This window comes from Hippocampus bargibanti, linkage group LG08 (genome assembly GCF_051943395.1).
Source record: "Hippocampus bargibanti isolate YZ-2025 linkage group LG08, ASM5194339v1, whole genome shotgun sequence".
In the NCBI taxonomy this organism is placed as follows: Eukaryota; Metazoa; Chordata; class Actinopteri; order Syngnathiformes; family Syngnathidae; genus Hippocampus; species Hippocampus bargibanti.
The window spans coordinates 10446016-10460796 of record NC_142741.1 but is presented as its reverse complement, the minus strand read 5'-3'; the positions used below and the strand labels follow the sequence as shown (position 1 = coordinate 10460796).

The 14781-nt window shown below is 43.9% G+C and overlaps 1 protein-coding gene across 2 annotated transcripts in view; it reads left to right on the top strand.

The window, feature by feature from the left end:
* Positions 1-5180, top strand: part of inhbb (inhibin subunit beta B) — a 103282-nt gene extending 98102 nt beyond the window's left edge. Inside the window, exons 2-3 of one of the 2 annotated variants that reach the window (XM_089001918.1) lie at positions 3009-3146; positions 3542-5180. In XM_089001918.1, coding sequence (XP_088858044.1) covers positions 3020-3146; positions 3542-4521 — 1107 coding nt within the window. In that variant the 5' untranslated portion in view covers positions 3009-3019 and the 3' untranslated portion in view covers positions 4522-5180. The remainder of the gene's footprint in view (positions 1-3008; positions 3147-3541) is intronic. The other variant, XM_089001915.1, reaches the window with a different exon arrangement.
* Positions 5181-14781: the final 9601 nt, after the last annotated feature.

Here is a 14781-nt window from a genome sequence, read left to right as displayed (position 1 = left end):
TATTCATACAAGAATCACAACTCACGTAAAGGCCTCGGACCAGGAAACAACACTAATGCTCAGACGAATTAATCAAACCTGGGCAGTTGCAAAGACAATTCACCGGAAATCCCATGTCCAAATGGCATCCCTTAAATACCCGGTAAATAATGAGGTGTGTTACAAGCAGGGAGGCGCAAACCCGGGCCCTCCTGCTGAATCCGAATATGACAATCGGTAGTTGGAAGCAACACAAACAATGATAAATCAGAGTACAGATAAGTTATAACATCTGGTGGACTGTTACAACGAAAACAACTTTTATATCAATGTGAAGAAGACCAAAGAGCAGTTGGCAAGCATATGGAAGAACAAATGCCCCATTAACACTCTTGCTAATAGGGATGATTTCCTTAAAAAAATATATGAATAAATTAGATTTTTTTTCCTTGGAAAGTTCGGGGTTTAGCTCAGGGGATGTCACTAGTATTTATAAACTGTGGGCGGGTTAAGGCCGTTGACACTCTGTTGTGATAAAGGGCTATGCAAATAAACTTAACTTGAGATGGAATCATATAATATACAGAAATGCCCCTCTTTAGCACCACAGTAACTCAGAACTCAGCATCCACCGAAAAAAAGTTTTTCATTCATCTTCAATAGTTTAATTTGGTTGACAATTTGGCAGTGTTGATTTTTTGTTTAATTGAAATATTCACATTACTTTCAGCAGTGATGATTTATCACATTTTTTATTTGAAAAAAAAAGGCCTTTTTAAACAATTTTTAAACATTTGTTGCCTGTAAAATTAGAGATACTTTACTTTTTCTTAGCAATTTTTAAGTAATTATTTTGTCCTTAACGCATTTAAAAATGTTCATGTACATTTCTCCACTTGACCACAAACTCAGCCCTTTGCGAAATTCACATGCTGATTGATGTGTGTGCGTGAGTGTGGACATGGGTCGATTGTGGGATGTTCCCTGCTTGTAAAATAGATCTTTGGTCAAACAGGATTAGTTACCCCCTGCAGAGTGTTCCATTATGCATGTTTTTTTGGGGGGGATTGAAGAGAAAACTAGAGTCCACACAGGAAGGCCCAGGGTTGGACCCCGCATCTCTGCATTGTGAGTTCTGGGGCATTAACCACTCGTCCACTGGGCTACACTCAATACTGCTGTAATAAGAGGGTTGGGATAAAGGGATACAGAAAGTGGTTTGACAGCAACACCAAACGAGACGTATAATAAAAAAATAAATGAAAAAATTAGCCCGTAGCCTTTAGACCACATGAGTAAACTAACAGTATGCTGATGTCAGCGCACGCGCTATAGCACTCACTCGTGCACTTGCTCTTGTCTAACTGGCAAATTATTGTTCACTATGTGATGTACCACTCATGGTTCCTATTTGTGAATAAACATCCTGCTTGGTTAGTACGTGTCTGTTTTGGAATCCCAAACATTCCACTACGTCCCGACGAGTCATCTGCCGTCACTCTCGCTCGGAACGTGACAGCTAAGGATGACTCGGCTACAGGATGTTCTTTTCTCTTAAAATATCTTTCCAATGACAGTTGCTCTCATTCCCACGGTCACATCACTAGATTTCACAGCCTCCTTATTCTTTAATATCGTACTGATCGTAGATTTCGCCATACTGTACATACCAGATCAGACAATCGCACACCTCCTTCATATTTTGCGATTATTTCTTTCTTAAATGCAATACTACTTTTCTTTTGTCACTTTAAGCAGCACTTACTTTCTTTGGAGGCATGATTAGGGGCTAAAACTCTTTGTACACCTATATTAAATGCTAGAGCAAAACGCAGCACGTCCGCTAGTGACAACAGTTGGTCAAGGAGAGAGCGATACACCCGTGCGCCGCTCAGCTCCCCACCCTCGCGTACGCACTTACGCGTCGTATTGGCGTTCGAACACCGATTGATGTTCGAACGCCGAAGCAAGAATATCTCGAATATTTTGTTAGAACACCGATTTGTTCGAACTGTGAGGCATTCAAGAACCGAGGTACCACTGTATTATTATTATTATTATTATTATTATTATTATTATTATTATTGTAAATACAAATAAAACACAACACATGTGTACCGTCGGTAATATAGCCGACAGTAAACACATAACTGGATTCCGGGTGGGTACGTTGCTGTCTCAGCATCAGTGACTGCTTGTCCCTCCTCCCACTCTCCTTTTGCAAGATTAGATTAGATCACATCACCTTACATTACCCTTTATTAGACTCACAGTGGATAAAATAATATTGTTCTGAATGTACAATTATTTTCTGTGTCAACATGACTATATACTGACATGTATGACACCAATGGTCTACATTTTCGGGAGGGCATTGAACAAAACATATTTTGGCCTAAAAAAAAAAAAGTCATGAACATACCAGAAGATTGGAGCGATGATGTTGATGTAGGAGTACATTTTGTCATATCTTTATCGTCCTCATCATCAGTGCCTGACATATCAGTGTCAACACATAGTTTTTTCTGAGGAACAGGGGAAACACAGATAAAACTTCAGCTGGCAGAGCAAAAAAATGGGTGCAATTATTTCCTAAAATATGCAGATGTGTTCATACCATGGGGATCAATGTTGATTTCATCCAAATTCTTGCCCTTAAACTGGGACAAACTTCCCGTTTCCAGAGCGATGAGTACCTTGCTCATTTTTGCAAGCTGCAATGTCCCCTCCGGCAGCCCCTAATATTGACGGTGCACTGATATCAGGGCCTAGGAAGTCTGCCAGCTCGTCCATTTCATTGTCTTTTAAATTGAGAACTTTGGACATTGTGGCCATGTGCTTTCTCAATTTTGTGCAAGGTAATGCTTCCAGATGTTTTGCCAGGCAGTTTAGGGCTATCTGACGAATGACATCAGATCTTCTGAAGTGGCTGGGAGCTTGTGGTCTTGCAAAAAAGAATGTGTTTTCATCCAGTATCCCACATTCATGACGAGTATTGGCAAGTAACATCATGGATGTCTGCACTTCAGGTGTAAGGAGAATGGGAACCTTTCGCCCTTGTTTACCTTGTAATTCTTTGGAAGTGCCGACACAGTTTCCGCTCAAGGTCAGACAAAGCCAGCTCTACATCCAGATGTGTCGACGATGTATCTCTCAAAGTAAACACAGTAAGTGGCATCTTAGAAACTTCCGGTTGAAAAGGATAATTTCGCAAAGTGTAACTTTTGCGAGTTCTCCCCAATGTTTCCTACTTGTGTCTTCTTTAAGTTTTGTTTGGTACGCCTGTCTTTGGACCTCAAGATACTCATGCATCTTCTTCACATCTTCGGTAAAAGGCAGAAGTTGTGGAACATTCCGTTTTGCCTACGCAGGTTTATGAGGGCCTTTGAGTACACACATTCATTCCATCTGGTGCCACAGATTTGTTTGAACACCCGCGAATTATTAATGACATCGTCATCACCTGAGATTAATCCTTCACATGCAATCATATTTGCAATTTTCCTGAGGTTGTAGCCTTACTTGAGTGCTAAGGATTGTTTGTTTGTTTGTTTGTTTGAAGGAAAGCTGGAAGTGTTCTCGGGAAGCCAGAAATGGGTATGCTCGAGTGAGTTTGGGGTTGTCCCCCACGATCTGCCAGTGGACCCTCAGCTTCCTGACAGGACGGACACAACAGGACGGACACAACAGGTCAGACTGGGAAATATATCATCCACAACACGAACCACGAGCACTGGAGCCCAGCAGGGATGCGTCCTCTCTCCATTGCTCTTCTCTCTCTACACGAACGACTGCACCTCAACGCACCCAGCTGTCAAATTCATAAAGTTCGCAGACGACACCACGGTCATCGGTCTCATCAAAGACGGCGACGAGTCTGCGTACCGACAACAAGTGGAGCAGCTGGAGCTCTGGTGCAGCCGTCACAACCTGGAGCTGAACACGCTCAAGACAGTTGAGATGATCGTGGACTTCAGGAAACATCCATCACCACAGCTACCCCTCACACTATCCAACTGCCTGGTGTCAACCGTTGAGACCTTCAAGTTCCTGGGAATCACAGTCTCCCAGGACATGAAGTGGGAGGTCAACACCAACTCTATTCTGAAAAAGGCCCATCAGAGAATGTACTTCCTGAGGCTGCTAAAGAAGCATGGCCTGCCACAGGAGGTGCTGCAACATTTCTACACGGCTGTCATCGAATCCATCCTGTGTTCTTCCATCACCGTTTGGTTCGGGGCCGCCACAAAAATGGACAAAATCCGACTTCAACGGACGGTTAGGACGGCGGAAAAAATCATTGGCACCGCCCTACCCACTCTCGAGGACTTGCACACTGCAAGAATCCGAACAAGGGCGCGGAAAATCCTACTGGACCCTCCGCACCCTGCCCACCACCTTTTCCAGCTACTCCCCTCAGGCAGGCGCTACCGATCCATGCGCACCAAATCCAGCAGACATTTAAACAGCTTCTTCCCCCAAGCCATTAACTCTTTGAACTCTTCAACAGTAGCCAAAATGGAACTGTATAGTGCCACTTAGCAGTTTTTTTTTACGACGATACTTGTGCAGCGTGTTCTACCGGAAACAAATTCCTTGTGTGTTCTACATACTTGGCAATAAAGATGATTCTGATTCTGATTCTGATTCTGATTCTGATTCTATACGGCAAGATATAATAAAAGGCTGCATTCAAACAAAGTCCATCTGTCCTTTTTTGACCATACGTGGAGCCATCCAATGCCTTTCCCAAAATTACAAATCTCTCAACGAACACTTGTACCTTGCATCGCAGATGTCAGTCGACTTCAACACAATCCTCCTGTCAGAATGATTTTACTGTGTTTTATGTGTGTGTGTGTGCGTGTGTTTGTGTGTGTGTGTGTGTGTGTGTGTGTGTGTGTGTGTGTGTGTGTGTGTGTGTGTGTGAGAGAGCGTGCGTGTGTGTGTGTGCGTGTGGATGTACCTGTGTATGTCTCGAGTTACGGTCCAATAGTGGCTAGCTATAACTGAGCCGGAGTTGTAAATTGATTTCCGGCCCAAATCGGGTTTGCCATAATCGGCCCACATCCGTTTTTCCATCATCGACCCACGTCCGGTTTGCCGGAGTTAAGCCATGCCTCCTTTGCCGTGTCTGGGCCGCATTCGGCCCACATGCGTTTTGCCAGTGCGTTTTGTCCAGATGCTGACTGGGAAGTGAGACAAGGCAGCAACACGTTAGCACTTGCTAACAGGTCTGGGTACAAAAACATACTAAATCACTGAGACACAGAAGAAACACGTGAGCAGACTTGTGCAAGTTTCCCTTCGCATACAGCCAGTTTTGGTAACCGAGTTCTTGGTGGTGGTTATCCAAGCCACTAGGAGAGGGTTACTTCAAATGCATGATTCACAAGCGTAGTGACCGTAGTTACATTAACTTGCTTCTTCCTCAGCACATAAATTTGACCTGTCTCACTCTTACCTTTAGTGCTCGAGCGGCCCATGGCGGCCGTTAGTGAAAATACATAAATTGACCGCATCGTTGCATAAACCGCAGGGTTGAAACCTCGTGACAAAAATCGCGGTTTATAGCCCAGAAATTACGGTAAATATCTCATCTGATCTCATCTCATTTTCCGTACCGCTTATTCCTCATTAGGGTCGCGGGGGTTGCTGGAGCCTATCTCAGCTGTCTTCGGGCACGAGGCGGGGGACACCCTGAATTGGTTGCCAGCCAATCGCAGGGCACACAAAGACATACAACAGTCACTCTGACACTCACACCTAGGGACAATTTGGAGTGGTCAATCTGCCTGCCATGCATGTTTTTGGAGTGTGGGAGGAAACCGGAGGAACCGGAGAAAACCCACGCGGGTCCTGGGAGAACATGCAAACTCCACACAGGGAGGCCGGACCGGGACGCGAACCGGCGACCTCTGCACTGTGAAGCCGGTGTGCTAACCACTCGGCTACCGGGCCTCCCCTACGGTAAATATATTTAACCTATATCTCTTAATTATCTTTTTCTTCAAGGTCTGTGTAAGCTCTCAGTCGTACAGGAGTGGTCCATCGATGAGAAGGTTTCTTCAGCCGTCATCTGTACAAATTTGAAGGTTTCGGACGTTTCGCCTCCTATCCAAGAGGCTTTGTCAGCGAACTAAAGTCTGACTGGTCGTATCGGCCCTATTTATATATCCCTAATGTCCAGCCATGGCGGCGCCGGACACAGCTATGATTGGTCCCTACTCTCAGGTTGGGGGAAGCAGAGGACCACTCCCTGTGGCCCCACTGATTGTTCCTACATTCCTGACTAACGACTGGCCCATTTCCCCCACTCCCACCGGTATCACCTCATCAGCATTATGAATGTTGCCTAACCTGTTTTGCCTAAGTAGGCTATTGTATAAACGATCCAAATAGAACCTCACCCCACCAGACCGGTTTAATGAAGGATTTTGTTGTTTTATAAGAATTGCTTATTTTACCCCCCTTTCAAACCATCTATGTTCTTTCGCTAAGATTTTAACCTCATTGTCGTCAAATGAGTGGTTGCTAGCTTTTAGGTGCAAATGTACTGCCGATTGAGGCCCACTTGTATTATCCCTGCGATGCTGATAGTCTTTTTTTTTGAGAATTTGTTGAGTCTCCCCAATGTATTGCTCTTTACAATTTTCATTCTTACAATGTATGGAATAAACTACATTACTTTGTTTTTCATTTGGTAGCCTATCTTTTGGATGCACTAATTTTTGCCTTAACGTGTTTATCGGTTTGAAATAATTTTCCTTCAAGCAAAATAATTGGTGATCACCTTTTTCAACAACAGTATGAGTATTTTTTAGTTGGCTGGCCACCACCACTGTACCCATTTTTACTCGCTCTTTCAGAATTCAGGGCACCGTAATGGAATCCACTCCACAGAAGACACACTAATCCTAGCACTGTCCTTGATCAGAAACTCCATGAAAGACTTGGCCTAAATGCATCGAGAACACACAACCTTTGACAATTAAGTAACTACAGTAATTATTATCAAGTAACTTAATTCCCTCCATTGTGAGACGTTAATCACATACATGTACATCGAGCAACAAGCCCTGCAGCAGCCTGATCAAGGCCCTCGTCATTTGAATCAGGTGTGTTTAAAGAGTTTGATGGTTCTCTTTATTTGTAAGTAGGTTCGTTGTCAGATCTCCCAGGCAGGTGACGTGCAGAGCTTGATCGCGACGTGGAGTTGAGCAAGTCGCGCTGTGATGTCCGGCTGACGCCCGGCGTAAGCCGGGCGTGAGTCCGGGATGAGTCTGAGATGATTCTGCCCCGTGGTTTGCCCCAATCTCTCTGTCCCGCGACAGCTCATTTCATACAATTTTCAAGCGTGTGCTATGCATCAGGGTGAGACGCACATCAAGGAGATCAAGGAATTGAAAGACATGAAAGGGTTGAAAGGTGCACTTCAAAATCATACACGCGTGTGACGCAACAGGGCTCCCCTCCTGGATCCGCAGTCGGTGAAAGCGATGAAGGAAAAATAAATAAAAACAAAAGTCATTCTGCGACATGGTGAGGCCAGGCAAGATGACGGTCACCGGGCATGGCAGGCGTCGTGGGGAAGTTGCCGAGGAGGTTTCGTGGTGCCTGAAGTCGTTGTACGGGAGCACGGCAAAGAGTGCTCTACGACTGCCAGTTTGAGTCGATCAATGGAAACTTTCCTCGCGGCCGTCGAGTCGATGCCGGAAGGTCTTCTTACCTTCTTCCTACCTACCGTGAGTTCGGCTGGGATCGGTCAAGTCGGAGAATCGATGAGGGATTGTGAGGACGAAGGTGCGTGGGGTTGGCCATGCTGCCGGGCACGGACAGGCCGGTCATCGGCGACGGTGGCGATGATCGCGCTGCCAGGGCGCTCTGCAGGACACTGAGGAAGCACGCTGACATCGGCGGCCGTGTCGGCCATGAAGCGTCTTCCTGAAGTCCGATCATGGACATAAGTAATGTCCGACGATGTCCGATCATGGACATATACGATGTCCGATCGTGGACATAAGCGATGTTCGACAATGTGCGATCGTGGACATATACGATGCAGATAGTTGCAGAGTCGCCAGGCGAATTGGACGATGTTGGCCATCAGGGTGCGGCAGGTTTCACAGTGGGGTCGGGGCACCCACGGGTTGTGGCGGCCCATCGGGAGCTCGGCTTGAGGGGTCTTGCTGTGAAGATGCCGGTTACACAGGCGGCTGGGAAATCTGGTTCTTTCCATTTGGAGAGTTGATTGGGCTGAGGAGGAGGAAAAAAATGCTCCTGGCTGGCTCGCCAATAAAGAGTTTGATGGTTCTCTTTATTTGTAAGTAGGTTCGTTGTCAGATCTCCCAGGCAGGTGACGTGCAGAGCTTGATCGCGGCGTGGAGTTGAGCAAGTCGCGCTGCGATGTCCGGCCGACGCCCGGCATGAGCCGGGCGTGAGTCCGGGATGAGTCTGAGATGATTCTGCCCCGTGGTTCGCCCCAATCTCTCTGTCCCGCGTCAGCTCCTTTTGTACAATTTTCAAGCGTGTGCTATGCGTCAGGGTGAGACGCACATCAAGGAGATCAAGGAATTGAAAGACATGAAAGGGTTGAAAGGCGCACTTCAAAATCATACACGCGTGTGACGCAACATGTTGCTGCAAGGAGATATGGAAAACATCCAGGAAAGCGGCTCTGGAGGACTGTACTTTGAGACCCTTGATGTGCACTTATTAGAACAGTGTTCCTTAACCTGTGGGGAGTTCCCCAGAGGTTAAGAACCACTGCATTAGAAGATTGTCGAAAGAGCCGCCGCCGACGTGACACAGTCAGCACAACCCTGGAAGCACTGAAGCTAACAGCTACGTGAGCCAGGAACAGTGCTAGACGTCAAGAGTGACTGCATTTTATCAACAGTGGTTTTAAACGAAACACACAAGTTCAAGCCTCTGAGCACACTAACTGCGTAAAACAATCTCTCTCTCTTTCACTCTCTCTCTCTCTCTCTCCAGCTCTCTCTCTATCTCTTTCTCTCTATATATCCTCCCGTTCTCTCTTACTCTTTGTGTCCCCCTCTCTCATCCTCTTTACAACAACCGAAGAAATACGTGTGTTCCTGTTCAGGTTCCGTCAGAAGAGAGAGCAAAGACAGACCGCCCAACCACCCCTTGATGTAACAAAGGTGAAAGGCACCTCTCATTTGCTGACAACCCACAAGTATTCTGTGTCCCTATTTGCTAAGTCACGGCAATAATGAGTTCTTTTTCACGCCAATAATCAGTTCTTTTTTCAGAATCAGAATCATCGTTATTGGCCAAGTATGTAGAACACACAAGAAATGTATGTCCGTCAGGACACGCTATGCTGCATGAGTAACATCATAAACAAGGACATGACAAACACGTATTTAAGGGCATTCCGTAATGTAAGTGAGCCATACTGCGATGGAACAACTGTGAGACAATGTGTGTGTATCAAGAAGAACTAAAGCGATGAGTGGTACAATAAAATATGCTAACATTTGTACAGTTCATTGATTCAAAATCATTGAACCATTTTAAAGTCACCAGTCACTGTATTTGTAGGATAAAGTGTGCAATTATGCAGATGTCCTTGAGTGCTTTGACGTGTCTGATGCTGTGTAATATAGATCAGTGATGAGGTGAGTACACAACTTGAGCTTCAATTACTGTAATAATAATAATAATAATAATAATAATAATAGGACGGCCCGGTAGTCGAGTGGTTCGCACGCCGGCCTCAGAGTGGAGAGATCGCCGGTTCGTGTCATGCTCTGGCCTCCCTGTGTGGAGTTTGCACGTTCACACCGGGCCCGCGTGGGTTTTCTCAGAGTCCTCCGGTTTCCTCCCACATTAAAAAAATGCATGGCAGGCAGATTGAACACTCCAAATTGTCCCTAGGTGTGAGAGTGAGAGTGACTGTTGTTTGTCTTTGTGTGCCATGTGATTGGCTGGCAACCAATTCAGGGGGTCCTCCGCCTCGTGCCCGAAGACGGCTGGGATTGGCTCCAGCACCCTCCGCGACCCTAACGAGGAATAAACGGTACGGAAAATGGATGGCTAATAATAATAATAATAGTAATAATAATAAGAATAAGAATAAGAATAAGAATAAGAATAAGAATAAGAATAAGAATAAGAATAAGAATAAGAATAAGAATAAGAATAAGAATAAGAATAGTAATAATAATAATACATTTAATTTACAAGCGCATTTCAAATCACCCAAGGACACTTTACAATTAAAAGAACAAGAAACACCACAACAAGAAAACCATATATAAAATGATATGTAATAAAAGAGAAAAACTGTGAATGCAATTTTAAACAGATGGGTTTTGAGGTGGGATTTGAAAGTGGCACGAGAGTCAATATTACGGATGTTGGGTGGAAGTCAGTTGCAGAGTTTGGGAATAGAGTGGCAGCTCTTCACCCCATTGTGGTGAGAAGGGCAGAGGGCACACAGAGGTGGAGGGAGGTGAGCATGTGAGCGATGCGGAGGGAAGGGAAATTTGAAGAAGGTCAGGGTGCAAGATTATGGATGGCTCTAAATGAAAATGGAATTATTTTGAATTCAATTTTTAGTTTGACAACGAGCCAGTGGACCTGCTGGAGGATGGGGGTGATGCGGTGAAAGGAGGGCTTTTTGCAATGATCCGGGCTGAGGAATTCTGGACTAGTTGGAGATTATATTAGAAATGTTTAATGGGATGCTCTACCCCAGTGTTGGACAAAATTGCAAAGTTCCCCATCGTGCTAAAATGGGCAGGGGGGGGGCACTCAGCGAAACAAAGCGAGGAGAGAAAAGTAGTTAAAATTGCACGACTGTCTGTGCATTAATTTATGTCCTGTGTTTGTGATTTTCACTGTTTTGCAAAGTCCTTTGGTAGAGCGCGAGCTGTTGTGTATGTGCGATATAAATAAGGATGTACATTATTGTGTTGTATTGTATTGTATTGTATTGTATTGGATTGGATTGGATTGGATTGGATTGGATTGGATTGGATTAAATTGGATTGGATTACATTGGATTGGATTGGATTGGATTGTTACATTAGTTCCTGTTCAGTGAGATGTAATAAATCAAGGGTAATTCAGCATTATTTTTATCAACACTGAGCAATGGAAAAGCGGGAACTCGAGGTCATAACATCCCATCAAGACGCACATCAAGGAGATCAAGGAATTGAAAGACATGAAAGGGTTGAAAGGCGCACTTCAAAATCATACACGCGTGTGACGCAACATGTTGCTGCAAGGAGATATGGAAAACATCCAGGAAAGCGGCTCTGGAGGACTGTACTTTGAGACCCTTGATGTGCACTTATTAGAACAGTGTTCCTTAACCTGTGGGGAGTTCCCCAGAGGTTAAGAACCACTGCATTAGAAGATTGTCGAAAGAGCCGCCGCCGACGTGACACAGTCAGCACAACCCTGGAAGCACTGAAGCTAACAGCTACGTGAGCCAGGAACAGTGCTAGACGTCAAGAGTGACTGCATTTTATCAACAGTGGTTTTAAACGAAACACACAAGTTCAAGCCTCTGAGCACACTAACTGCGTAAAACAATCTCTCTCTCTTTCACTCTCTCTCTCTCTCTCTCCAGCTCTCTCTCTATCTCTTTCTCTCTATATATCCTCCCGTTCTCTCTTACTCTTTGTGTCCCCCTCTCTCATCCTCTTTACAACAACCGAAGAAATACGTGTGTTCCTGTTCAGGTTCCGTCAGAAGAGAGAGCAAAGACAGACCGCCCAACCACCCCTTGATGTAACAAAGGTGAAAGGCACCTCTCATTTGCTGACAACCCACAAGTATTCTGTGTCCCTATTTGCTAAGTCACGGCAATAATGAGTTCTTTTTCACGCCAATAATCAGTTCTTTTTTCAGAATCAGAATCATCGTTATTGGCCAAGTATGTAGAACACACAAGAAATGTATGTCCGTCAGGACACTCTATGCTGCATGAGTAACATCATAAACAAGGACATGACAAACACGTATTTAAGGGCATTCCGTAATGTAAGTGAGCCATACTGCGATGGAACAACTGTGAGACAATGTGTGTGTATCAAGAAGAACTAAAGCGATGAGTGGTACAATAAAATATGCTAACATTTGTACAGTTCATTGATTCAAAATCATTGAACCATTTTAAAGTCACCAGTCACTGTATTTGTAGGATAAAGTGTGCAATTATGCAGATGTCCTTGAGTGCTTTGACGTGTCTGATGCTGTGTAATATAGATCAGTGATGAGGTGAGTACACAACTTGAGCTTCAATTACTGTAATAATAATAATAATAATAATAATAATAATAATAATAATAATAATAATAATAATAATAATAATAATAATAATAAGGACGGCCCGGTAGTCGAGTGGTTCGCACGCCGGCCTCAGAGTGGAGAGATCGCCGGTTCGTGTCATGCTCTGGCCTCCCTGTGTGGAGTTTGCACGTTCACACCGGGACCGCGTGGGTTTTCTCAGAGTCCTCCGGTTTCCTCCCACATTAAAAAAATGCATGGCAGGCAGATTGAACACTCCAAATTGTCCCTAGGTGTGAGAGTGAGAGTGACTGTTGTTTGTCTTTGTGTGCCATGTGATTGGCTGGCAACCAATTCAGGGGGTCCTCCGCCTCGTGCCCGAAGACGGCTGGGATTGGCTCCAGCACCCTCCGCGACCCTAACGAGGAATAAACGGTACGGAAAATGGATGACTAATAATAATAATAATAGTAATAATAATAAGAATAAGAATAAGAATAAGAATAAGAATAAGAATAAGAATAAGAATAAGAATAAGAATAAGAATAAGAATAGTAATAATAATAATACATTTAATTTACAAGCGCATTTCAAATCACCCAAGGACACTTTACAATTAAAAGAACAAGAAACACCAGAACAAGAAAACCATATATAAAATGATATGTAATAAAAGAGAAAAACTGTGAATGCAATTTTAAACAGATGGGTTTTGAGGTGGGATTTGAAAGTGGCACGAGAGTCAATATTACGGATGTTGGGTGCAAGTCAGTTGCAGAGTTTGGGAATAGAGTGGCAGCTCTTCACCCCATTGTGGTGAGAAGGGCAGAGGGCACACAGAGGTGGAGGGAGGTGAGCATGTGAGCGATGCGGAGGGAAGGGAAATTTGAAGAAGGTCAGGGTGCAAGATTATGGATGGCTCTAAATGAAAATAGAATTATTTTGAATTCAATTTTTAGTTTGACAACGAGCCAGTGGACCTGCTGGAGGATGGGGGTGATGCGGTGAAAGGAGGGCTTTTTGCAATGATCCGGGCTGAGGAATTCTGGACTAGTTGGAGATTATATTAGAAATGTTTAATGGGATGCTCTACCCCAGTGTTGGACAAAATTGCAAAGTTCCCCATCGTGCTAAAATGGGCAGGGGGGGGGCACTCAGCGAAACAAAGCGAGGAGAGAAAAGTAGTTAAAATTGCACGACTGTCTGTGCATTAATTTATGTCCTGTGTTTGTGATTTTCACTGTTTTGCAAAGTCCTTTGGTAGAGCGCGAGCTGTTGTGTATGTGCGATATAAATAAGGATGTACATTATTGTGTTGTATTGTATTGTATTGTATTGTATTGTATTGGATTGGATTGGATTGGATTGGATTGGATTAAATTGGATTGGATTACATTGGATTGGATTGGATTGGATTGTTACATTAGTTCCTGTTCAGTGAGATGTAATAAATCAAGGGTAATTCAGCATTATTTTTATCAACACTGAGCAATGGAAAAGCGGGAACTCGAGGTCATAACATCCCATCATATACAGAGAATAACTTTTCAGGCATTATTTTTATGAGTCCAAAATGAGGAATTTCCCACGTGGTATAAACTGAAGAAGGAACCATGAAAACTATTACATGTACAATGTACTCCCTCACTCAAATTCCCCATAAAACCATTTACTTCATGGAAATGTTACAGTGAATTGAATATTCTCAACTTCTGACTCTCATGACATATTATATGACCTTGCTTGCTAGCTAGCTATCTGTGATAAGGCACCACTACAGGAAAAGAACAAGTAGGCACAACAAATACAGGAGCTTCTGTCAAGGCAGCCACTTAATATAATATGACACAAAATAAAAAGATCCACTGGTGAAAAAGACGGCTTGATCCTCTACTCTATCATCTACAACTGCTTTATACAACTAATACGGTGCAGAAAGTGCTTAACTCATTCACTGCCAGAAGAAGTGCAAAAATCTGTCCACTCCAGTGCAAGGGTATTTATCATTTTCACTAAAATCACACAGAATATTGAGTTTTAGAACTACATAAACATTCAATGCAGTGTAAGAAGCCTTAGACTCTCTTCTTACATCAGAAAAGAGTTAATTCCTAAAGTATATGGGTCTGGAGTTATCTGATCTTGAAATGGGGGCAAATGCTGCGCCCTCGTGGGAGGGGAACAAAATTGCCAGAGTTCTGACCAGCGCTTTATCCGCCCGGAAGAAAAAAAAACCTTGAACAAATTTATGAATGGTATTCCACGCTATGCTTGTCAATTCCCGAATATATTTGGTAATGACAGTGAAAGGGTTAGAATTGAATGACTGACTGTGTCCTTGTTGTGTCACATTACTTGTTATTTTGTTGTTTTGATTTCACGATGGTGCCGCGAGAGTGGCTGCCTTTACAGCAGCTCCTGTATTTTGTTTTTCTACTTCCTTTCCGTTCCTCTCCCTTTCATCACTTTGCTGCTGTGAAAAATTAATCTCTCCACTGTGAGACTAATCTAATCTAATCTAAAATAATCTAATCT